The sequence below is a fragment of the Motacilla alba genome, unplaced genomic scaffold (genome assembly GCF_015832195.1).
Source record: "Motacilla alba alba isolate MOTALB_02 unplaced genomic scaffold, Motacilla_alba_V1.0_pri HiC_scaffold_31, whole genome shotgun sequence".
Classification (NCBI taxonomy): domain Eukaryota; kingdom Metazoa; phylum Chordata; class Aves; order Passeriformes; family Motacillidae; genus Motacilla; species Motacilla alba.
The window spans coordinates 2,071,187-2,096,483 of record NW_024037405.1 but is presented as its reverse complement, the minus strand read 5'-3'; the positions used below and the strand labels follow the sequence as shown (position 1 = coordinate 2,096,483).

Sequence of the window (25,297 nt, the reverse complement as noted above, 5' to 3'; positions counted from 1 at the left end):
TCCATAGCAAGGAAAGCACGGAGCTGCAGTGCTGCAGGAGCTGATGAGAGGCAGCCCTTGACATCCCAAGATCAGCCAGACCTGTCAGGTGGCCCCTGGGAGGCCAAGCCAGCCAGACCTGATCCATCTTCCCTGGGCTCCATGGAGCCCCACAGTGTCCCAATGGTCCCTTGCTCCCATGAGGCCCTGAGGTGCCACAAGGATCCCCTTGTTCCCATGAGGCCCTGAGGTGCCACAAGGATCCCCTTGGTTCCATGGTGCCTCGCAGTGCCACAATGGTCCCTTGGTTGTTCCATGAGGCTCTGAAGTGTCCTAATGGTCTCTCCATGGTTCCATCAGGCCTTGCAATGTCACAATGCACCTTTGGCACCATGGGGTCCCACAGTGTCACAATAGCCCCTTGGGCCCATGACACCCCAAAGTGCCATCATGGTCTCCACGGTTCCACGAGGCCCCGCGGTGTCACAATGGACCCTTGATTTGATGGGGCCTCTCAGTGTCACAATGATCCCTACATTCCATGGAGCCACACAGCGTCAGTACAGTGCCCTTGGTTCCATGATTCCCAGCAATGTCCCAGTGCTCTCCAGGATTCCATGAGACCCCGCAGTGTCACAGTGCTCCCTTGGTCTCACAGGGCCCCGCAGTGTCACAGTGCTCCCTTGGTCTCACAGGGCCCCGCAGTGTCACAGTGCTCCCTTGGTTCCATGGCCCTGTGCTGCTGCATTCCCCCCTCCCCTTCTCAGGCTGCCCTGCCAGCTGAGAAATGCTCCTTGGGGCTCGGCCTCGGCCATCAGCCCCTGGGCTCAGCTCCTCTGCAGCTCATCACAAACACTGTCTGCCCCAGGCACTGCTGCTGCCCAGCCAGCTCCTGGTTTCTGGAGGAGCAGCCCTGGGAACTGGTTTTGTTCCCTCAGTGGCACAAGGTCCCTGTTCCCCACTGCCAAAGAAAGCTGCTGATTCCAAGTGCGGCCAGGATGAAGCATTGCTGGCACTGAAGCCCCTCTCCTGGGGCCCTGCAAACAGCTCCAAAAGGAGCCCCTGGGAGCTCTCCTGGGCCAGCGACTCCCTCGGAGTGGGGCCTCTCCCAGCCCGGAACTCTCCCGTTTGCTGCACTCGGGCATCCCCGAACAACGAGGGAGCCTGGGCCGATCCCCCCACTCCTCCAGGCTCAAGCCTTCGCCCCCTGGGGAGATGCCAAAGCCTCCACAGGGAGCATTTCCCTGCCGTGCACTGACTCTGTGTGCCTGTGTGCACACACGAGTGCCTGTGCTGGGCAAATGTGGCGGAAACGCTGCTCTCGGAGGGGCTTGAGTGCCTTGCAGAGCTGAGTCAGTCAGGCCTGTAGGTAAGTCAGGAGGTCCAAGCTAAGTTAAATGCTACTAAGAGTTGTTCTCTTGCTAAATTGTTCAGTTTAATAGAAGTGGTAAGCTAAGTTGAATAGTGTTAAGTGTTATTCCACTGTTAGATCATTGAGTTGTAGGTTGTAAGTTAGGTTAAATCCTGTTAAATGCTGTTCTGTTGCTAAACTGTGAAGGATCAGTTCAGGTCAAGGTATAGGTTAAGTCCTGTTAAGTTTGAGCTCTGTTCAGCTTTTGGGCCGTATTCCTTTTATCCTTGCCCTCACCGTCCTTATGTCACACACACACACACACACACAGAGGGGCAGTTCTGGGTTCATTTCTGGTTGGATTGCGTGGATTTTGTTTGGTTTTGTTGCTGCTTTGTTTCCTTGGTGTGCCTGAAGTGTCCAGTCAGGAGCAGAGGGACTCTTGACAAGGAACTTGGTCGTGCTGGCGCTTAATATTAAATCTGGTTTTTGCTGATCCCTTGCTGGGGATTTTTTAATCGCTCTCCAGCCCTCGTTGGTAACAGGGTGAAGGAGCCCTGGCCCAGGCTCTGGCCCTGGGGGACACGGAGACGCTGCCGGGGGTCCCTGTCCCCATGCCCCGGCCCCCCGTCCCCGTGTCAGGCTCTGGGATCGATCTCGTGGAACATCCTCTGGGGGAGGCTGCGGGGGGACCCAGGGGGACAGGGGACCCCGCTGTGCACGAGCAGCGTTGGACTGCTCTGGGGGAGCTGTGAGGGGCAGCCAGGGTGGAGTGACCTCCCCAGTGACCTCACACAGCCCCTGTGATGTCACACAGCCACCTGTGATGTCACAAGTTACCTGTGATTTCATACAAACTCCTGTGATGTCACACAACCACTCTGTTATGTCACACAGCCTCCATGTAATGTCATTCAGCTGCTATGTGATGTCACAGAGCAGCTTTGTGATGTCACACAGCCACCCTGTGATTTCCCAGCCTTGTCTGTGACATCACAGCCTTCTCTGTGACATCACACAGCTGCTCTGTGACATCATACTCTATGTCACAACCCACATTGTGATGTCACAGAACCACCTTTGATGTTGTCACAGCTTGCTCTGTGATGTCACAGCCCCCTCAGTGATGTCACACAGCCCATCTGTGCTGTCACACGGCCCCTTTCTGACAGCACAGCTGCTCTGGGGCTCTGGGACACAGCCCCAGAGGTGCGGCTGTGCCCCAGCCTCCTCGGGGACATGCCACGGCCCCTGGCAGTGCTGAGCCCTGTGAGCTGTGTCTGTGCCCTGCCCGTGTCCCCGAGGTGCCCTGGCAGTGCCCCAGCCCTGCTGGGCTGTGCCCAGGTGCTGCTCCTGGCCAGAGCTGTCTCTCTGCAGCGCTGCCCTTGCCAGGGCAGATGTCAATGGGCATCAGATGCCAATGGGCATCTGAAAAGAGGCATGGTTCTTTCCCATAGCAAGGAAAGCACGGAGCCCCAGTGCTCCAGGAGCTGATGAGAGGCAGCCCTTGATCCCACGATCAGCCAGACCTGTCAGGTGGCCCCTGGGAGGCCAAGCCAGCCAGACCTGGGCCATCTTCCCTGGCTTCCATGGGGCCTCACAGTGTCCCAATGGTCCCTTGCTGCCATGAGGCCCTGAGGTGTCATAATGGCCCCTTGGTGACTCGAGGCCCTGAAGGGTGGGAATGGTCTCCATGGTTCCATCAGGCCCCACAGAGCCATACTGGTCTCTGGGTCCATGAAGCCCCGCTGTGTCACCATGGCCCATTGGCTCCATGGGCTCCAGAGGTGCCACAAGGATCCCCTTGGTTCCATGGGCTCCAGAGGTGCCACAAGGATCCCCTTGGCTCCATGGGCTCCAGAGGTGCCACAAGGATCCCCTTGGTTCCAGGAGGTCCCCACAGTGTCACAGGGATCTCCATGGGAAGGAAAGAACCCAGCCCCAGTGTCGCAGGGGCAGCCACCAGAGGCCAAGGCCAGCCAGCCTTGACGGTACTGGCAGATTTTGCCTGGCAGCAACCCTTGGATATAGGGAATTTGGGAGGGGGAATCCCAATTTCAGACATAGACACCCAGAGGAGAAGGATGGTTCTTTTCCATAGGAAGGAAAGCATGGAACACCGGTGGTGTTTCAGGGGCAGATGAAAGGCGGCCATCAGAGGCCTGGGCCAGCCAGACCTCTCTGTCCTGGTAGCTTTTGTCTGAAAGCAGCCCTTGGATATGGGGAATTTGGGAGGTGGAACCCCAATTTCAGCCGTTTCTGCATAGATAAGAAGGACGGTTCTTTTCCATAGGAAGGAAAGCACCGAGCCCCAGTGTTTGGGCAGCAGGGGAGAGGCAGCCCCAAGGATGCCAAGGGCAGCCAGACCTGTCTGTCCTGGCAGCTTTCCCTTGGGAGCAATCCTTGGATGTACAGAGCTTTGGAGGTCGAATCCCAGTTTTGGCCATGGTCATTGGGCATTTTAGAAGTGGAATCTCAGATTTAGCTGTGGGTGCCTGGACAGGAAGGAGAGTTCCTTTTATTAGGAAGGAAAGCCCAGAGCCCCAGTGTTTCAGAGGCAGATGAGGGCCAGCCCTCAGGAAGCCATGACCAGCCAGACTTGTCAGTCCTGGCAGCTTTGGTCTGGGAACAATCTTTGCGTGTAAAGAAATTTGGAGAAGGAATCCCAGTTTTGGCCATGGGCCCCTGGAGGAGCAGGACAGTTCCCTCCCATAGGAAGCAACGCCCAGAGCCCCAGTGCTTCAGGGGCAGATGAGAAGCAGCCCTCGACATGCCAAGGTCAGCCAGAGCACTCCTGGGCCCCAGGAGGTCCAGACAGACAGACCTGTTCCATGCTCCCTTGGTTTTGTGGGACCCCACAGTGTCCCAATGGTCTCCTTGGTTCCATGAGGCCCTGGAGTGTCACAATGTTCCCCTTGCTTCTGTACTGTCACAACAGCTCTGTGCTTCCATGAGGCCTTGCAATGTCACCATGGCTTCATGGTTCCACAAAGCCCTGATGTGTCACAATGGCCCCTTGGCTCCATGTGCCCTCGCTGTGTCACAATGGCTCCTCCGTGACACGACGGGCTCCCCAGGGTCACCATGGACCCTTGGTTCCTTGAGGCCTCCGTGTGTCACAATGGTCTCCTTGATTCCATGAGGCACCACAGTGTCACAAAGGCCCCTTGGTTCCGTGAGGTTCTCCAGTGTCACCACGGTGTCCTTGGACTGCATTGTCACAACTGACCCATGGCTCCATGAGGTTCCCAGTGTCACCGTGGTGTCCTTGGACCCGCATTGTCACAACTGACCCACGGCTCCATGAGGTTCCCAGTGTCACCGTGGTCTCCTTGGACCCGCATTGTCACAACTGACCCATGGCTCCATGAGGTTCCCCAGTGTCACCGTGGTGGCTGTCAGAGGCTGGATGAGATCCATGTCCCCAGACACCTTGGGATGCTCGCCATGCCCGTGTGGGGCCGGGGTGCATCAGGCCTTGGTTTGTGGTGGGCAGAGCCCCGCCCCCGGCCCTGGCCTGGCAGAGCTGTCAATCACACTGCAGGGGCGGTGCTAACCATCTCTGATTGGCAGAGCTGTCAATCACACTGCAGGGGCGGTGCTAACCCAGCTCTCATTGGCCAATCAATCCCACCCCATGGGCAGGTTAACCCAGCTCTGATTGGGCAATCTGCCAACCAATCACACACCAGGGTTGGTACCAGCCCTGACTCTGATTGGCCAAGCAGCCAGCAGTCCTGCCTAAGGGGCGGGCCCATAGAGTCCCGGGCGGAGCCGCGCTCAGCCCCTGGCCTGGGCCCTGCCTTGGTTTGGGGTTTGTGGCTCGCCTGCGCTGCACCCCTGGCAGTTACAGCCAAACCTGTGTCTTTCTGTATCTCTTCTGTCTTCCTGTCTCTCTTTCTTTCTTCACCTTTAAATCCTTTTTACCTGGAGCGCTTTTAGGTAACTTCACATCTTAAGGGTTTAAAGGTTTCCAGGTTAGATGGGATGTGTTAATGAAGTTAATGCCATGGAAAGTATTTTCTGTTGAAGTGTGTAGCAGCACAGGAGCTGCCACTGTTCCTGGAGTGTCCTGCGTTTCCAAGCCCGGAGCCTGCTACTAAAAATGATGCTGACAGGAAGAGGCAGGGATGGGTCTTCATGTGATCTCCAGCAACTGGGTTTATGGAGAGACAGGAGTGGGGTACGGTGCTGAAGAGGGTTCAGGGACAAAGACAACAGTGAGCCGAAGGGCAGAGCCCAATGGATACAGGAGAAAATGGTGCAGAGGCAGGAATAAGGGCAGGGTCAACCAACAGGGCAACGGGGGCGGGGGAATGCACCAAAATGGGGCCAATGGGAGCATGGGGAGAAGAGAACATTCCAGGGGTTAACCGGATATGGGAGATAAAGGCTCAACTCGGGTAATCAGGCCAAGGGGCCACTGGACTGTCATTACCTTACAGAAATCTACAAGTGTTTGCAAAGACCTATGGGAGAGGCATCTTTTTCACCCTCACTCTGGGGTTTGTGGTTTCACTTCATGCTAGCCCTCCATGGCTGGGCGATTGAAACACGAATTGCAGGCCCCTGGGCCTCCATAGAAGTGGATGTTGTATTAAATCCTATTGCTAAAGTTCCTTGATTGTCTATATTTTGCCAGTAAAATCTTGTGTCATTTTGACCTCTTAGCTCAGTTGGTCAGAGCATGGTGCTGGTGTCACCGAGGCTGTGGGTTCAGTCCCTGTGTGGGCCATTCACTCGAGAGCTGGACTTGATGATCCTCGTGGGTCCCTTCCTACCAAGAATATTCTTTGCATCTGTCCATGTTGAGAATACCTGGTTGGTGTTTCTCCTGTGCACCAAACTCAAGTCAAGAACCTTTGGTTGCCCCAAGCATTTCAGTGTTCAGGGGTGTTACAGCCCCGCAGGCTCACAATGGCCTCTTGTGTCCATGAGGCGCCACAGTGCCACACTGGCCCCTGGGTTCCATGGGCCCAACAGTGCCACAATGATCCCTTGGTTCCACAACTTCCACAGGGTCACACTGGCCCCTGGGTTCCATGGGCCCAACAGTGCCACAATGATCCCTTGGTTCCACAACTTCCACAGTGCCACACTGGCCCCTGGGTTCCATGAGGATCTGCAGTGTCACACAGGTTTGTGACATTTGTCCTTGCTGCCCCTCACATCCCCTGCCCCACGAGCAGCCCCGAGCCCCCCGTGAGGGACAGGCCCTGCTGGCCCAGGCTGGGCTCAGGGCTTGGCCTTTCTGCTTCCCCCAGCCAGCCCAGGCCCTGCTCAGCTTTGCAGTTCCCTGCTCAGAGCCTTGGGCTCCCTGCAGTCCTGGCCTCGAGGATCTGCTCCCACCAGTCCCTGGGGAGCCTTTGGCACTCCCTGCCCTCCCTGGGGCCCAGGGTTGCTCCAAGGGCCTTGGAGTTCTGCTGCTGACTCCTTGAGCAGCTTCTTCAGCCTTCTCTCAGTGCCTGAGGCTCCTGGACCCAGCCCCAAATCCACCGTGGGGACCATGAAAATACAGAAAGCCCTCGGGGGCTCTTTGTCTCCCTTCCATTGTCTTCAAGGCTCCAGGGCTTGTGCGGTGATTGGAGTCAGTTTGGAGTTCTGTTCAGGAGGAAGATTTCAAAGTGCACCTCATGATTTTTACCTTTTTAATCACAGGAGTATTTTTTTAAATTTTTCAGTTCAGAGAAAAGGTAACTGAAGCTTTCCCCATGTGATCTTGATGCTGAATGTCTCCTTAGGAGGTCTGGGCACAGAGAAGAATGAGACCCGTGGAGGCTGACCCTGTTTGGACAACCTGCTCCGCATCCCCAGCCTCACCATGTCTGACATCATCCACCTGGGACTTACATCACAAAATATCAAAAAAATTAATGTATTTTATTGTTTATTTTTAGTATTTTAATGAAATATATTTATTGTATTTATTTCTTATTTGTAAAAATAGTTGTTTCATTTTTATTACCTAATTTTATATTTATATAAAAAATCTGTACGTATTCAGCAATGTGAAAAATAGGTGTGATTGCTGGTGACAAAATTGAAACAGTAATCAATATTGATACAGTAATACATATTTGGAAATAATAAAACAGTTCAAAGGTAAATGCCAAGAAAGGAAGGGGGAGGAGGGGTCCCCCCTTTTCCTGCAGATGTTCAGAGCAGGAAGAAGCAAGAGATAACTATTAGTAAATTTATCTGGAAGAGAGGAGAATTGGGTTGGACACCAGGAAAATGTTAATTATATGAGATTTATTGCTTTAACATTGGAACATAATATTGGCTTATATTATACCAGCTTTGGCTCACACTTGGTGCGCGTGTGTACCCCAAAAGGGGAAATGAAGGACACGAGGAAGAAGAGAGCCCTTCCTCCAAGACGGCCCCCAAAGAGCGTGCGACCCCCTAAAAGGATGGTGGAGCTTGCGTGGTAAAGGTGATGATGAGGGTGGTGACACAGATGTGACACATGGAAAATGGGAGGAGATGGTGATGACATAGCGCATGAAAAGGGGGATTTTGGCTCGGCAGGCTCGTAGGTGAGGTGGCGGGGGTCCAAAAGCCCTGCGCTCCGTACCCCGCGCGGTTCTTGTTGTTTTGTTTTGTGTGCTTCTGCGCTATTATCAGAACCAAATTATCCCTAATTTTAACCACATTCTATTGTCAATATTTTGAGTGTATTCAATTTTATATATACTAAACTACTTAATTAAAATTGCTGTTACATTTAATTTTGTTTGGTTTTTTTTGATTGGATAATTGGGCAAATAAACCACCGTGGATGGGAGCCAAAGGAGCCAACGGCAGCCAATGCTTTTTCCCAGTCCCACTGATCCCAGCCCGTGCCATCCCAGTTCGTGCCATCCCAGTCCGTGCCATCCCAGTCCGTGCCATCCCAGTCCATCCAGCCCCAACCCAGTTTATCCCAGTCTGTGCCGTCCTGATCTGTTCAGTCCCATCCCATGTGCTCCCTGCCCATGTCTGATCCCATCCCATGTTTGATCCCACTCTGGGTGGTCCTGCACAAACTCCCAGGGTCTGGAATTCCAGTTCCCAGCCCTTGAACTTCCTTCCTATCCTCTCAACAAATTACAATAACATTTCAATGAAATAAATTATACTTAGAATGAAAAAAACTAGAATAAAAATGAAATATAATAATTTCAACTCTTCCTTACAATGCTCCAATAATGATTCAAGCCAAAACAACAACAACTGTTACTCTAACAGTACCAATACATGTAAAGAAACAAATTATATAACAAGAAATACGCTTTGAAAGTTTTAAATCCATAACCAATATACTTTGGAAAAAAAATATTAAAAAACCAAACATACAATCTAACATACACTAGTAAAATAATTCATATCACAAATATGCTAAACACAAAACCAAACACCACTATAGTTTCTCATACATTTTATCCAAACCACTAAGCTTTAATAACAACCTTGAGTACTCTAAAAGAAAAAAATTATTTAAAAACAATAATTGTGGGTGTGTGGTTTTATTTGGATATTGGTTTTTGGATTGTTTGGGTTGGATGATTTAAAAAATGGGATTTTTTTAGGAATTTCATCAGCTGAGAAGGCAGCACTCTGCAAACAGAGCTGACTGAGAATGAACGGGACAGAAATCAGAAACTCTCAAAGTTTTATTTGCTGTCAAACCCATCCCACCCAGCCAGCGCCACACAATCCCCACCCCTGCTCCAAACTGGGATCCCACTGCTCCCAATCCCCTCCCAACCCCATCCCACCCTGGTGGCTGTGGAATGGAGTGAGTTTGGTGTGGGATTGAGGTTTTTTGAGGAGGGAAGAAGCAACTTGAGGTGGGACTGAGCCTTCATGGGTTAAAATTCAGTTGTCTTCAGAGGGATTTGAGTGGTTTTGAGGTGACAGATCCATCCCTCTTGGCTTTTGGAGGGCAGAGATGGAGAAGAGAAAGATATCAAGGCCAAACCAAGAGGAGAAGCAGGCAGGTGTGCTCCCAGCATGGATCACAGGGAATGTGGGTCACCAGGGCTGTGCCCAGCGTGGCTCCTCCAGTGGGGGATGGAGCTGGAGCAGCGCACGAAGCTCTTCCCGCACTCGGGGCACTCGCAGGGCTTCCCTTACCGGTGCCTCCGTTGGTGTCGGGTCAAGTGAGAGCTCCTGGAGAAGCTCTTCCCACACTGGGGGCACTCGTAGGGCCTCTCCCCGGTGTGGATGCGCCGGTGCCTGATGAGGTGGGAGTTGTGCCTGAATCCCTTCCCGCAGTCGGGGCACCATAAGGGCCTCTCCTCTGTGTGACTCTGATAGTGCAGGAGGAGATGGGAGCTGATCCGAAACCTCTTCCTGCACTGATCACACTCGTAGGGCCTCTCCCCAGTGTGGATCGTCTGGTGGACAATCAGGGCGGATTGCTGGCTGAAGCTCTTCCCACACTCCCCACACTTGTAAGGCCGTTCTCCAGTGTGGATGTTCCGGTGCTGGATCAGGTTGTAGCTCTGGCTGAAGCTCTTCCCACACTCCTCACACTCGTGGGGCCTCTCCCCAGTGTGGATGCGCCGGTGCAGGACAAGATGGGCGTTCTGCCTGAAGCCCTGCCCGCAGTCGGGGCAGCGGAAGGGCCTCTCCTCTGTGTGCGTGCGCTGGTGCACGAGGAGTCTGGAGCTGGTGGGAAACCTCTTCCTGCACTGATCACACTCGTAGGGCCTCTCTCCAGTGTGGGTCCTCTGGTGCCTGATCAGCTCAGAGCTCCACCTGAAGCTCTTCCCACACTCCACGCACGTGTGGGGCTTCTCCCCATCATGGAGCTGCTCATGGAGCACCAGCTCCGAGCTCTGGCTCCATCTCCGGCCGCCTTCCCGGCCCAGGCTGGGTCTTTCCCCCTCAGATCACCGCCATCTGCCTTTGCAGCCCCTCCTCGTGCGGCATCTCCGGGCCTTTTCCTCCCCGTTGCCTTCCTGCGCCGTGGAGCCGCTCCAAACGGCCTCTGCCACGAGCTTCTGCCCCGGGGATTTGTCCTCCCTGCTCTCCAGCCTCAGCTCCTGCTCTGGGGGAGGAAGGACAAGCAGAGGATGGCATTTGCCTCCGGGCCACAGGCAAGGGCAAGGAGATGCCCCAGGGCGTCCCCGGCACAGGGGCTGTGCTGCAGCCGGGGCCGTGCTGGGCTGGGAGATGGAGCAGGACACAGGGGCAAAGGGGCACTGACTTCCTCCTCACCTGCCTGCGTGTCCCGGGGCATCTTCCTCTTCCTCACAGCCTCCCAGGGCTTGGCAATGGGAAATCCTGCTTTGGGGAAAACAAGGGATGAGCATGGTGAGTTTCAAGGTCCCTCTGCCCAAGTCCAGCTCTACAAGTCACCGGCCACCTGGGCTCCAGAAAAACCTCCCCAACACCAAGATTCAGCCCTGGAAAAGCCTCCCAGGAGTTCCCCGTCCCTACTCCCTCCCCTCTGGTGTTCGGGGCTTCCCCCTGTCCCAGCTGCTGGGGTCACGCTTGGATTGGGGGTCCCCCTTCTCCTGGGTGCCCGCCCTGCCCAGGCTGCTGGCACTCCCAGCAATCCCAAAAGCTCCCCCCTCTCCGCTCTCCCCATGCAGGGATGCCGGGGCTTTCTGGGCTCCCTTTTGGGCTCCCTTCTCCCCTCACTCTCTGCTTTGGGCTGCAGGGGCTCCAAGGAGTCCCCCCTGCCCCTCTCCGGGCTCTTGAGGCTCCCGCCAATGGCGCCGCTCCCCCCTCTCTGGGCTCCCCACTTTGGGCTCCTGGCGGACACAGGGCTCTGCTCCTCCAGGCTGCCTCTGCCGGCAGTCGCCACCGGCACCCCCAATGTCCCCCCAAGGGGCCTTTCCCGCTCAGCCTTGGACTGCTGCATTCTCCAGACATCCCCAAAAACCCAACTGGGAGCAACTGGGAGTGACTGGCTGCATGCTGGGGGTGACTGGAAACAACTGGGCTTATACTGGGATCAACTGGGATCATGCTGGAGGTGACTGGGATCCTCCTGGCAGTCAGTGCCACTACACTGAGGCTGACTGGGAGTGCTTGGCAGCAAATGGGATCCTACCGGGACAAACTGGGACTGACTGGGAACATGCTGCAGGGAACTGGGCTGCAATGGAAGTGACTGGAACGACAGTGAGGGTGCAAGAGAGCAACTGGAACCATGTGGAGCACAACTGGTTGATACTGGCAGCGACTGGGAGCACACTGGGCTCACATTTGGATCACACTGGGAGGGACTGGAGTGACACTGGGAGGATCTGAGAGTGACTGGGAACACACCCTGCACATCATCCCCCACACTGGGCCTGACTGGGAGCAACTGGGAGCACGCTGGGAGCAAATGGCATCAGACTGGGACTGACTGGCTTGATCCAGGAAGCAACTGGAACCATGCTGGAGGCAGCTGGGACCATACTGGGAGAGACTGGAAGCAACGGGGATTATACTGGGACCACACTGGGAGGGCTGCCATGTGACTGGGATCAAACTGGAGCTTACTGGGATCATCCTGGGGTTGAAACCGAGCGACTGGGATCACACTTTGGGCTACTGGGAGCAGCTGAAAGAAACTGGGATCATGCTGCAAGCAAACTGGAGCAACTGGGAAGGACTGGACGCACGCTGGAGGCAACTGGGATATTCTGGGCATGACTGGGGGATCCCACTGGGATCACTGACACCTTACTGGGGCCACTGGCAGTGCCTGGAAATGACTGCAGACATGCTGGGGGCAACTGGCATATACTGGGAGTGTCTGTGACCATCCTGGGGGGACTGGAACCACCCTAGGAATAGCTGGGACCATGCTGGGGAGAACTGGGACCACCCTGGGGGCAACTGGGAGTGAGCGGGACCATGCTGGGAGGGACTGGGATCATCTGGGGAGTGACTGGGACTATAGCAGGGGCAACTGGGTTCAACTGGGACCATACTGGGAGGGTCTGTAACCACAGTGGAGTGATGGAACCACACTGGGAACAGCTGGGCCCATGCTGGGAGCTGTTATTAGAGGAACTGGGAGCAACTGGGATAGAACTATGGTCAAGTGAACCACAGTGAGCTAAGTGGGAGTGCCTGGCAATGACTACGAGCATGTTCAGGGCAACTGGGCTATACTGGGAGTGTCTGAGACCATATGGTGGTAACTGGGACCACACTGGGAATGTGCTGGGGGAACTGGGAACAAGTGGGAGTGATGGGATCATACTGGGAGTGACTAGGTCTATGCTGGGGGCAACTGAGAGGAACTGAGAATAGACTGGATCAAAGTGGGAAGAACTGGGAGCAACTGGGTCCTTGCTGGGAGCAGCCACTCCCAGCCCCAGGACACCCCAAAAACACCTCCCGGGGACCCCCCGTGTCCCCCCGAGGGCCATCTGCAGCTCGGCTTTGCAGCCCTGCCAGCTCCAAACATCCCCCCCAAAAAACCCCAAAGCCAGGCACCCCCCGGCAGATTTGGGCCCAGCTCCCCCTGCCCGGGCACCTGCGGCACGGGGGGCGATGCTCCCGGGGCTGCGGCCACTTCAGGCAGCGCCAGAGGCACCAGATTCCTTCTGTCCCCTTCTCCTGCTCTTCCTGCTGCCGCTCGGCCTCTTCCTCCCTCCCTCCTCCTCCTCCCCGTTCCCCAAGGCCCAACCCTGAGGGGAAAGGGGGCAAGGAAAGGGCGGGAACCGTGAGGGGAAAGGGCCGGGGCCAAGGGGACGCGCGGCTCCAAAAGGGCCCGGTTTGGCTTCAAATCACCCAAAAGGGCCTCAAATGCAGCTGAAATTAGCCAGCTGTGGCCGAAAACCAGCCAAAGAGGATTTAAATTATCCAAGGGGTCTAATATCCAACCAAAGGGGCCTAGAATTGCCCAAACTGGTTTACACCTCCCTCACAATGGCCTAAAATCACCCTTAAATCTCCAAAATGTGCCTAAAATCCATGCTGCACGTACCTGCTTCAGCCTCAAATCTCCCGAATGAGCCTCAAATTCATCCGGTTTTGTCAGAAATCACCTGAGTTGACCTAAAATCACCCACACGTGCCTGAAACCAACACAAGAAGACCTAAAGTCAACCTAAATGACTTAGTTTGGTGTAAAGTTACCCAAAGAAGCAAAAAATATTACTCAAATGAGCCCAAAATCACTTTAAAAAGGGACCTAAAATCACTCACCCTGGATTAAATTCACCCACATGGGTGTAATATCATCCAAAGGGATCCCAAATCCCACCTCATCCCCACCAGATTGGGCCGAAATTCAGCCAAAGGGGCCTCAAATGCCCCCGCACAGGCTGGGGATCCCTGGCGGGAGCTGAAGCCCAGCCTAAAGCTGCCCCGCCCGGCCCAAAATGCCCCCGAGGGGCCGAGCCTGAGGCCGAGCCCGGCAGCGGCTCCGCGCTCGCTCCGGGCCCTCCGCGCTCGCTCCGGGCAGTTTTGGCCGCGGCCCCGGACGGGCCTGGGCGGGACTGGGAGGGAGCAGGGAGGGCTCGGCAGGGCTCGGCCATTTGGGGCTCGCTTGGCCTCGGGCCATTGTGCTGGGAGCTGAGGGGCAATCGCTGCGGGCTGTGCAGACAATGATTGCCTTTGGGGCAGCTGGGCAATTTCGGGGGGTTGTGGATTCTGGGGGGCTCTATTGGTGCTTTGGGGGGGGTGTTTTTCTGGGAGAGTTTGGCGTTTTATTAATTTTTTTGGTTTCTTTTTTAAATTCGGGGGTTTTACTGGGATTTTGTGCGGATTTTGTGGGAATCTCTGGGATTTTTAGGGGGGTTTTATTGGAATTTCTGGGGGATTTTGGGACCCTTACTGGAATTTTCCAGGTGTTTTGATGGATTCTTTTGAGGTCTAGGTTGTTTGAGGAATTTTTGGAGGGGTTTTTCGTGGAATTTTTTGGGTTTTTGGGTGTTGCCAGGATTTCTTTGGGTCTTGGGAGGATTTGTGGAGCTTCTTGAAGGTTTGGGGACATTTATGGGGGATTTGTGAGGTTTAATTGGGATTTTGGGGAGTTTGTTGGGATTTCAAGAGATTTTGTGGGCTTTTATTGGGATTCTAGGATGTCCTAATGGGATTCTGTGAGATTTAATTGGGATTTCATGGGTTTTATTTGACTTTTGGGGCTTTTAAGGAGATCTTGGGGCCTCTCAGCCCTTCCCTACACCCAGGGAATGCCCCAAAGCCCCCTCAGACCACCCAAGGTCCCCCAAAATTCCACTAAAACCCCAAAAAGACTCTAAAAATTACAGTAAGATACTCCAAAAGCCCAGAGAATCTCACAAAATACCAGTGAAACCCACTGAAATTAAAAAAACTCCCAAAAATTTCAATGAATCCCCCCAAAAAACCAAACCCCCTGCAAAATCCCAATAAAATCCCTCAAAATCCAAAATTCCCCAAATCCACAAAACCCCCCCAAAACCCAGTAATTCTCCAAAAAAACCAAATAATTCTACCCTAAACAACAAAATCCCCCCAAAAACCCAAAAAAGCCACCCCAGAATCCCCCAAGACTCTCCCAAAATCCCCACAAAATCCAATCCCAAAGAAATCCCCCCAGAATCCCCCCACGCTCCCTGGGGCCGTCCTGGCTCAGGGGCACCGGCCGGTGGAACAGGAGCCGCTTCAGGGGGCCCTCGGAGCTTTTTGGGGAGGGGGCACCATGGGAGACCCCCAAAAACGGGGGAGGGGGAACGCCTGTTGTTCCCCCTGCCCCCAAAACCCCCAGACCCCGGTTCAGGGTGGGCCTGGGATCCCCTGGTACCCCCAAATCTCCCCCCGGGACCCCTCCAGGAACCCCAACCCCCTCAGAGCCCCCCAAGGTTGGCCCAGGACCCCCAAAGCCCTCCCAGGAACCCCCTGAGAGCCCCCAGACCCCAATCGGGCCCAGCCCAGGCTGTCCCCTGAGACCCCCCCAGACCCTTCCCAAGGCCCCTCCCCAGATCCCCCCAGGACCCTTCCAGGACCTGCCCGGCCCCTCCCAAACCCGGCCCAGGACACTCCAGGCCCCCCAAAACCCCTCCCACATCCTCCCAAGGGCCCCCCCAGACCCCCAAAGAGCTCCCTACGACCCCTCCCCAAACCCCCCCGACCCCTCCCAGAGCCCCGCTCCAGACCCCTCCCGGCCCCCGGTGCCGCCTCAGCGCCCCCGGCCCCTCCCCAGACCCCCCGGGGGCCCGGCACCGGCGGCCGAGGGGCGCCGCTCGCGGCTCGCCTCTGATTGGCTGCAGCGGCGCGGCGGAGGCGGGCGTTGCTGAGGGGAGCCGCGCGGTGATTGGGTGGTTCGGGGAAGTGCAGCGCGGTGATTGGTTGGTTCGGGGCGCGGCGCAGGGATTGGCTGGGGGAGCCCGCGCGCGCGGCGGAGGCGGGAGATGTTGAGGTCAGAGCTGCTGAGGCGGAGCTGAGGTGGGGCCGGGGGAACCTGGGGGGCTGTGACAGGGAATAGGGGGTGTGCGGTGGGTTTGGGGGGGAGTGAGGGGGCTCTAGGGAGCTTTGGGGGAAGCTTGACAGGGTCTGGAGCGTTCTCAGGTGGGTTTAGGGGGATGTGAGGGGAATTGAGGTGGTCTGAGGGGATTTTGGGGGGATTGCGAGAGGAACTGAGGGGATTTCTGAGGGGATCTGGGGGGCATTTAGGGGAGTCTGAAGGGATTTTATTGGGTTTGGGGGGATTGAGGGGTCTGAGGGGGATTTGGGGCAGTCTGATGGGATTTGGGGAGTCTCAAGTAGGTCTGGGGTCAATTTTGCGGGGAACTGGGGGGTCAAAGGGTAATTGGGGGGGGGGGGGTTCGGGGTCCAGGGTGGTCCTGGGCCAACCTTAGGTGGAGTCTGGGAGGTTTGGGGTTCCTGGAGGGGTCCTGGGGGAGATTTGGGGGTCCCGGGGTGTCCCAGGCCCACCCTGAACCGGGGTCTGGGGTTTTTTTTTGGGGAGGGGGCACAACAGGGGTTTCCCTCCCCCGTTTTTGGGGGTCTCCCATGGTGCCCCCTCCCCAAAAAGCTCCGAGGGCCCCCTGAAGCGGCTCCTGTTCCACCGGCCGGTGCCCCTGAGCCAGGACGGCCCCAGGGAGCGTGGGGGGATTCTGGGGTTTGGGGCGGGTTTTTGGGGATTTTGGGGCAGCTTTTTTGGGCTTTGGAGAATTTTGTTTGGAGTTTAGGGGGAACTATTGGGGTGTTTGGAGGGATTTATTGGGTTTTTTGGGGGGGTTACACGATTTTGGGGACTTTTGTTAATTTGGGGCATTTTGGGTTTTGAGGGATTTTATTTGGGTTGGTTTTTGTTTGGTTTTTTTTGGGGTTTTTTTTGGTTTTTTTGAGGGGGGATTCCTTGAAATTTTTGGGAGTTCTTTTTAAATTTTGGTGAGTTCCACTGGGATTTTGTGGGATTCTCTGGGGTTTTGGAGGGTTTCATTGGGATGTTTAGGGGATTTGTGGAGTTTTATTGGAATTTTGGGGGGAGGCTTTGGGTTTATACCTGGGTGTAGGGAAGGGCTGAGAGGCCCCAAGATCTCCTTAAAAGCCCCAAAAGTCAAATAAAACCCATGAAATCCCAATGAAATCTCACAGAATCCCATTAGGACATCCTAGAATCCCAATAAAAGCCCACAAAATCTCTTGAAATCCCAACAAACTCTCCAAAATCCCAATTAAATCTCACAAATCCCCCATAAATGTCCCCAAACCTCCAAGAAGCTCCACAAATCCTCCCAAGACCCAAAGAAATCCTGGCAACACCCACAAAACCCAAAAAATTCCACCAAAAAAAACCCCAAAAATTCCTCAAAACAACCTAGACCTCAAAAGAATCCATCTAAACACCTGGAAAATTCCAGTAAGGCTCCCAAAATCCCCCAGAAATTCCACTAAAACCACCCAAAAATCCCAGAGATTCCCACAAAATTCCCTCAAAATCCCAGTAAAACCACCAAAAATTAAAAAATACCTCAAAAATTTCAATAGAGCCTCAAACACCCCCAGAAAAACATCCCCCAAAGCACAAATAGAACTCTCCAATATCCAAACCCCCAGAATCCACAACCCCCCGAAATTGCCCAGCTGCCCCAAAGGCAATCATTGTCTGCACAGCCCGCAGCGATTGCCCCTCAACTCCCAGCACAATGGCCCGAGGCCAAGCGAGCCCCAAATGGCCGAGCCCTGCCGAGCCCTCCCTGCTCCCTCCCAGTCCCGCCCGGGCCCGTCCGGGGCCGCGGCCAAAACTGCCCGGAGCGAGCGCGGAGGGCCCGGAGCGAGCGCGGAGCCGCTGCCGGGCTCGGCCTCAGGCTCGGCCCCTCGGGGGCATTTTGGGCCGGGCGGGGCAGCTTTAGGCTGGGCTTCAGCTCCCGCCAGGGATCCCCAGCCTGTGCGGGGGCATTTGAGGCCCCTTTGGCTGAAGTTCGGCCCAATCTGGTGGGGTTGAGGCGGGATTTGGGATCCCTTTGGATGATATTACACCCATGTGGGTGAATTTAATCCTGGCTGAGTGATTTTAGGTCTCTGGTTTTGGTGATTTTGGGCTCATTTGAGTAGATTTTTTGCTTCTTTGGGTACCTTTACACCAAACCAAGTCATTTAGGTTGACTTTAGGTCCTCTTGTGTTGGTTTCAGGCACGTGTGGGTGATTTTAGGTCAACTCAGGTGATTTCTGGCGAAAACGGATGAATTTTAGGCTCATTCTGGAGATTTGAGGCTGAAGCAGGTACGTGCAGCGTGGATTTGAAGCTCATTTTGGAGATTTAAGGGTGATTTTAGGCCATTGTGAGGGAGGTGTAAACCAGTTTGGGCAATTCTAGGTGCCTTTGGTTGGATTTTCGACCCCTTGGATAATTTAAATCCTCTTTGGCTGACTTTAGGCCACAGCTGGCTAATTTCAGCTGCATTTGAGGCCCTTTTGGGTGATTTGAAGCCAAACCGGGCCCTTTTGGAGCCGCGCGTCCCCTTGGCCCCGGCCCTTTCCCCTCACGGTTCCCGCCCTTTCCTTGCCCCCTTTCCCCTCAGGGTTGGGCCTTGGGGAACGGGGAGGAGGAGGAGGGAGGGAGGAAGAGGCCGAGCGGCAGCAGGAAGAGCAGGAGAAGGGGACAGAAGGAATCTGGTGCCTCTGGCGCTGCCTGAAGTGGCCGCAGCCCCGGGAGCATCGCCCCCCGTGCCGCAGGTGCCCGGGCAGGGGGAGCTGGGCCCAAATCTGCCGGGGGGTGCCTGGCTTTGGGGTTTTTTGGGGGGGATGTTTGGAGCTGGCAGGGCTGCAAAGCCGAGCCGCAGATGGGCCTCGGGGGGACACGGGGGGTCCCTGGGAGGTGTTTTTGGGGTGTCCCGGGGCCGGGAGTGGCTGCTCCCAGTATGAGCCCAGTCCCTCCCCGTCATTCCCTGTGGTGATGCCATTTGCTCCCAGCACAGTCCCAGTTGCTCCCAGTTCCTGCCACTTTCATCCAGTGTGTTCCCAGTTCTCCCAGTTCTCCCCTTGCATAGTCCTAGTCACTCCCAGTATGATCCCAGTCTCTCCCAGCAAGGCTCCAGTCACTCCCACTTGCCCCCAATGTGTTCCCAGTTCCCCCAGCACATTCCCAGTTGCTCCCAGTCTGATTCCAGTCACCACCCATATGGTCTCAGACACTCCCAGTATATCCCAGGTGCCCTGCACACGCTCGTAGTCATTGCCAGGCACTCCCAGTTATCTCAGCGTGGTTCACTTGCCCCCAGTTTTCTCCCAGTTGCTCCCAGTTCGTCTAACGATGTCCCCAGTTGGCTCCCAGCATGGGCCTGGTCGCTCCCAGTAACCCCCAGTCAGGGTCCAGTCACACCACTGTAATCCCAGTCTGATTGTAGCCACTCCCAGTATGATCCCAGTTGCTCCCTGTCAATGCCAGCATGACCCCAGTAGCCTCCAGTGTGATCCCAGTGACTCCCAGTTTATCCCAGTTGCTTCCAGCTTCTTCCCAGTCATTCCCACTTCTTCCCAGTTGCTTTCAGCACAATTCCAGTTGCTCATAACCACTCCCAGTCAAGCCCAGCATGATTCCAGTCACCCCCAGTGTGATTCCAGTTGCTCCCAGCAAGGGCCCAGCTGTTCCCAGTGCGCTTCCATCACTCCACTGTGGTTACAGACCCTCCCAGTATGGTCCCAGTTGAACCCAGTTGCCCCTGCTATAGTCCCAGTCACTCCCCAGATGATCCCAGTCCCTCCCAGCATGGTCCCACTCACTCCCAGTTGCCCCCAGGGTGGTCCCAGTTCTCCCCAGCATGGTCCCAGCTGTTCCCAGGGTGGTTCCAGTCCCCCCAGGATGGTCACAGACACTCCCAGTATATCCCAGTTGCCCCCAGCATGTCTGCAGTCATTTCCAGGCACTGCCAGTGGCCCCAGTAAGGTGTCAGTTATCCCAGTGTGATCCCCCAGTCATGCCCAGAATATCCCAGTTGCCTCCAGCGTGCGTCCAGTCCTTCCCAGTTGCTCCAGTTTGCTTGCAGCGTGATCCCAGTTTCTCTCAGTTGCTCCCAGTAGCCCAAAGTGTGATCCCAGTCGCTCGGTTTCAACCCCAGGATGATCCCAGGAAGCTCCAGTTTGATCCCAGTCACATGCCAGCCCTCCCAGTGTGGTCCCAGTATAATGCCAGCTGCTTCCAGTCTCTCCCAGTATGGTCCCAGCTGCCTCCAGCATGGTTCCAGTTGCTTCCTGGATCAAGCCAGTCAGTCCCAGTCTGATGCCATTTGCTCCCAGTGTGCTCCCAGTTGCTCCCAGTCAGGCCCAGTGTGGGGGATGATGTGCAGGGTGTGTTCCCAGTCACTCTCAGATCCTCGCAGTGTCAGTCCAGTCCCTCCCAGTGTGATCCAAATGTAAGCCCAGTGTGCTCCCAGTCGCTGCCAGTATGAACCAGTTGTGCTCCACATGGTTCCAGTTGCTCTCTTGCACCCTCACTGTCCTTCCAGTCAGTCCCAGTGTAGCCCAGTTCCCTGCAGCATGTTCCCAGTCAGTCCCAGTTTGTCCCAGTAGGATCCCATTTGCTGCCAAGCACTCCCAGTCAGCCTCAGTGTAGTGGCACTGACTGCCAGGATGATCCCAGTCAGCTCCAGCATGATCCCAGTTGATCCCAGTATAAGCCCAGTTGTTTCCAGTCACCCCCAGCATGCAGCTAGTCACTCCCAGTTGCTCCCAGTCACTCCCAGTTGCTCCTGGCATGATCCCAGTTGCTCACAGCTTCTCCTGGTAACTCTCAGCATAATCCCAGTCACCCCCAGTATATCCCATTTCCCCCTTCCATGGTCTCAGTTGCCCCCATAGGCTCCTGCTCACTCCCAGTATGATCCCAGTCTGATGTCGGCACAAACCCAGTGCAGTCCCAGTCACTCCCAGTATGATCCCAGTTTGATGTCAGCACAAACCCAGTCCTGTCCCAGTCACTCCCAGTACGATCCCAGTGTGATCCCAGTGTGATCCCAGTGCAGCCCAGTCCCTCGCAGTGCTGCCAGTGCTGGGGTCCCCCAGCCCTCTGTGCGTTCCCCGCTGCCGGAGGTGCCGAGAGGAGCCCCAAGGGCTGGCAGTGCCCGGGCAGGGTCCCCAGCCTGGCCCAGTTTGGATGTGCAGCCCCCAGTTTTCCCAGTTTGCCTCTCCTCTTGGCCGGGCCGGGTTCCCCCGCCCGCAGCGGCTGCGAGCAGCCGAGAGCCCCGCGCTGCCCGTGCCGAGCTGTGCCGGCTCCATCGCCGCTCCTGGCGCGGCTGCGAGGGCTCCGGGAACGGGGCAGCGAGGGTGTGGCTGCTGCTGGGGAGGAGGAGGAGGGAGGGAAGGGAGGGATGAAGGAGGTGGGGATAAGACAGAGGAGGCGGAGGAGGGGGGGACGGAAGAGGAGGAGCGGGAGGAAGAGGAGGGACAAAGGCGGATCAAAGAAAGCAGAAGGAGCCACGCAGTCGAGCCCTGGGTGAATTCGCAGTCCCCAGCTGTGGGATCATCGCCCCCCCATCCCGCAGGTGAGCGGGGAGGGGGAGCTCGGCCCAGATATGCCGGGGGGTCCCTGGGTTGGGTTATTTGGGGCATGTTTGGAGGATGCAGCAGTCCAAGGCTGAGCGGGAAAGGCCCCTTGGGGGGACATTGGGGGTGCCGGTGGCGGCTGCCGGCAGAGGCAGCCTGGAGGAGCAGAGCCCTGTGTCCGCCAGGAGCCCAAAGTGGGGAGCCCAGAGAGGGGGGAGCGGCGCCATTGGCGGGAGCCTCAAGAGCCCGGAGAGGGGCAGGGGGGACTCCTTGGAGCCCCCGCAGCCCAAAGCAGAGAGTGAGGGGAGAAGGGAGCCCAAAAGGGAGCCCAAAAAGCTCCGGCATCCCTGCATGGGGAGAGCGGAGAGGGGGGAGCTTTTGGGATTGCCGGGACTGCCAGCAGCCTGGGCAGGGCGGGCACCCAGGAGAAGGGGGACCCCCAATGCAAGTGTGACCCCAGCAGCTGGGACAGGGGGAACTCCCGAACACCAGAGGGGAGGGAGCAGGGACGGGGAACTCCTGGGAGGCTTTTCTAGGGCTGAATCTTGGTGTGGGGGAGGTTTTTCTGGAGCCCAGATGGCCGGTGACTTGTAGAGCTGGACTTGGGCAGAGGGACCTTCAAACTCCATGTGCTCATCCCTTGTTTTCCCCAAACCAGGATTTCCCATTGCCAAGCCCTGGGAGGCTGTGAGGAAGAGGAAGATGCCCCGGGACACGCAGGCAGGTGAGGAGGAAGTCAGTGCCCCTTTGCCCCTGTGTCCTGCTCCATCTCCCAGCCCAGCACGGCCCCGGCTGCAGCACAGCCCCTGTGCCGGGGACGCCCTGGGGCATCTCCTTGCCCTTGCCTGTGGCCCGGAGGCAAATGCCATCCTCTGCTTGTCCTTCCTCCCCCAGAGCAGGAGCTGAGGCTGGAGAGCAGGGAGGACAAATCCCCGGGGCAGAAGCTCGTGGCAGAGGCCGTTTGGAGCGGCTCCACGGCGCAGGAAGGCAACGGGGAGGAAAAGGCCCGGAGATGCCGCACGAGGAGGGGCTGCAAAGGCAGATGGCGGCGATCTGAGGGGGAAAGACCCAGCCTGGGCCGGGAAGGCGGCCGGAGATGGAGCCAGAGCTCGGAGCTGGTGCTCCCTGAGCAGCCCCATGATGTGGAGAAGCCCCACACGTGCGTGGAGTGTGGGAAGAGCTTCAGGTGGAACTCCCATCTGATCCTGCACCAGACGACCCACACTGGGGAACGGCCCTACGAGTGTCCCCAGTGTGGGAAGAGGTTTCAGACCAGCTCCAATCTCCTGGTGCACCAGCGCACGCACACAGAGGAGAGGCCCTTCCGCTGCCCCGACTGCGGGCAGGGCTTCAGGCGAAACACCCATCTTGTCGTGCACCGGCGCATCCACACTGGGGAGAGGCCCCACGAGTGTGAGGAGTGTGGGAAGAGCTTCAGGCACAGCTCCAGCCTGATCCGCCACCAGAGGATCCACACTGGGAAACGACCCCACGAGTGTGTGGAGTTTGGGAAGAGCTTCAGCCAGAGCTCCCACCTGATTGTCCACCAGAGGATCCACACTGGGGAGAGGCCCTACGAGTGTGATCAGTGCAGGAAGAGGTTTCCCACCAGCTCTGGTCTTGTCAGGCACCAGCACGCGCACACAGAGGAGAGGCCCTTCTGCTGCCCCGACTGCGGGCAGGGCTTCAGGCACAACTCCCATCTTGTCGTGCACCGGCGCATCCACACTGGGGAGAGGCCCCACGAGTGTGAGGAGTGTGGGAAGAGCTTCAGCCAGAGCTCCACCCTGATCCACCACCAGAGGACCCACACTGGGGAACAGCCCTACAAGTGTAGGGAATGTGGGAAGAGCTTCAGCCAGTGTTCTACCCTGATCCAGCATCAGAGGACCCACACTGGGGAGAGGCCCTATGAGTGTGATCAGTGCAGGAAGAGGTTTCAGACCAGCTCCCATCTCCTCCGGCACTATCAGAGTCACACAGAGGAGAGGCCCTTCTGCTGCCCCGACTGCGGGAAGGGATTCAGGCAAAACTCCAACCTCATCAGGCACCAGCGCATCCACACCGGGGAGAGGCCCTACGAGTGTCCCCAGTGTGGGAAGAGCTTCTCACAGCGCTCTGCCTTGACCCGACACCAACGGAGGCACCGGTAAGGGAAGCCCTGCGAGTGCCCCGAGTGCGGGAAGAGCTTCGTGCGCTGCTCCAGCTCCATCCCCCGCTGGAGGAGCCACGCTGGGCACAGCCCTGGTGACCCACATTCCCTGTGATCCATGCTGGGAACACACCTGGCTGCTTCTCCTCTTGGTTTGGCCTTAATTTCTTTCTCTTCTCCATCTCTTTGCCCTCCAAAAGCCAAGAGGGATGGATCTGTCACCTCAAAACCACTCAATCCCTCTGAAAACAACTGAATTTTAACCCATGAAGGCTCAGTCCCACCTCAAGTTGCTTCTTCCCTCCTCAAAAAGCCTCAATCCCACACCAAACTCACTCCATTCCACAGCCACCAGGGTGGGATGGGGTTGGGAGGGGATTGGGAGCAGTGGGATCCCAGTTTGGAGAAGGGGTGGGGATTGTGTGGGGCTGGCTGGGTGGGATGGGTTTGACAGCAAATAAAACTTTGAGAGTTTCTGATTTCTGTCCCGTTCATTCTCAGTCAGCTCTGTTTGCAGAGTGCCGCCTTCTCAGCTGATGAAATTCCTATAAAAATCCCATTTTTTAAATCATCCAACCCAAACAATCCAAAAACCAATATCCAAATAAAACCACACACCCACAATTATTTTTTAAATAATTTTTTTTTTTTTAGAGTACTCAAGGTTGTTGGTAAAGCTTAGTGGTTTGGATAAAATGTATGAGAAATTATAGTGGTGTTTGGTTTTGTGTTTAGTGTATTTGTGATATGAATTATTTTACTAGCGTGTGTTAGATTGTATGTTTGTTTTTTTAATTTTTTTTTTCAAAGTATATTGGTTTTGGAGTTAAAACTTTCAAAGCGTATCTCTTGTTAAATAATTTGTTTCTTTTCATGTATTGGTAATGTTACACTAATAGTTGTTGTTTTGGCTTGAATCATTATTGGAGTATTGTAAGGAAGAGTTGAAATTATTATATTTCATTTTTATTCTAGTTTATGTCATTCTAAGTATAATTTATTTAATTAAAATGTTATTGTAATTTGTTGAGAGGATAGGAAGGAAGTTCAAGGGCTGGGAACTGGAATTCCAGACCCTGGGAGTGTGTGCAGGACCACCCAGAGTGGGATCAAACATGGGATGGGATCGGATATGGGCTGGGAGCGCATGGCATGGGACCGAACAGATCAGGACGGCACAGACTGGGATAAACTGGGTTGGGATTGTATGGACTGGGACGGCACGGACTGGGATGGCACGGGCTGGGATCGCAGGGACTGGGAAAAAGCGTTGGCTCCTTTGGCTCCCATCCACGGTGGTTTATTTGCCCAATTATCCAATCAAAAAAAAACCAAACAAAATTAAATGTAACAGCAATTTTCATTAAGTAGTTTAGTATATATAAAATTGAATACACTCAAAATATTGACAATATGATGTGGTTAAAATTAGGGATAATTTGGTTCTGATAATAGCGCAGAAGCACACAAAACAAAACAGCAATAACCGCGCGGGGTACGGAGCGCAGGGCTTTTGGACCCCCGCCACCTCACCTACGAGCCTGCCGAGCCAAAATCCCCCTTTTCATGCGCTATGTCATCACCATCTCCTCCCATTTTCCATGTGTCACATCTGTGTCACCACCCTCATCATCACCTTTACCACACAAGCTCCACCATCCTTTTAGGGGGTCACACGCTCTTTGGGGGCCGTCTTGGAGGAAGGGCTCTCTTCTTCCTCGTGTCCTTCATTTCCCCTTTTGGGGTACACACGCGCACCGAGTGTGAGCCAAAGCTGGTATAATATAAGCCAATATTATGTTCCAATGTTAAAGCAATAAATCTCATATAATTAACATTTTCCTGGTGTCCAACCCAATTCTCCTCTCTTCCAGATAAATTTAGTAATAGTTATCTCTTGCTTCTT

General features: G+C 55.5%; 2 protein-coding genes and 1 long non-coding RNA gene across 3 annotated transcripts in view; 1 reads left to right on the top strand and 2 right to left on the bottom strand.

The window, feature by feature from the left end:
• LOC119696487 overlaps nt 1–25,297 on the top strand; it is a 1,710,157-nt gene that overhangs the window by 224,485 nt on the left and 1,460,375 nt on the right. Inside the window, 1 exon segment of the mRNA XM_038126215.1 lies at nt 22,388–23,433. Coding sequence (XP_037982143.1) covers nt 22,388–23,433 — 1,046 coding nt within the window.
• Nucleotides 1–25,297, bottom strand: part of LOC119696488 — a 1,499,846-nt gene that overhangs the window by 41,594 nt on the left and 1,432,955 nt on the right. Inside the window, 1 exon segment of the mRNA XM_038126216.1 lies at nt 9,515–10,127. Within this exon segment, the coding sequence (XP_037982144.1) occupies nt 9,515–10,127 (613 nt within the window).
• On the bottom strand, nt 10,219–13,352 carry LOC119696516. The gene is made up of 3 exons (XR_005255611.1): nt 13,254–13,352; nt 10,538–10,603; nt 10,219–10,367 (listed from the first exon to the last, which is right to left on the bottom strand). It is a non-coding gene; the product is annotated as an uncharacterized LOC119696516 (long non-coding RNA).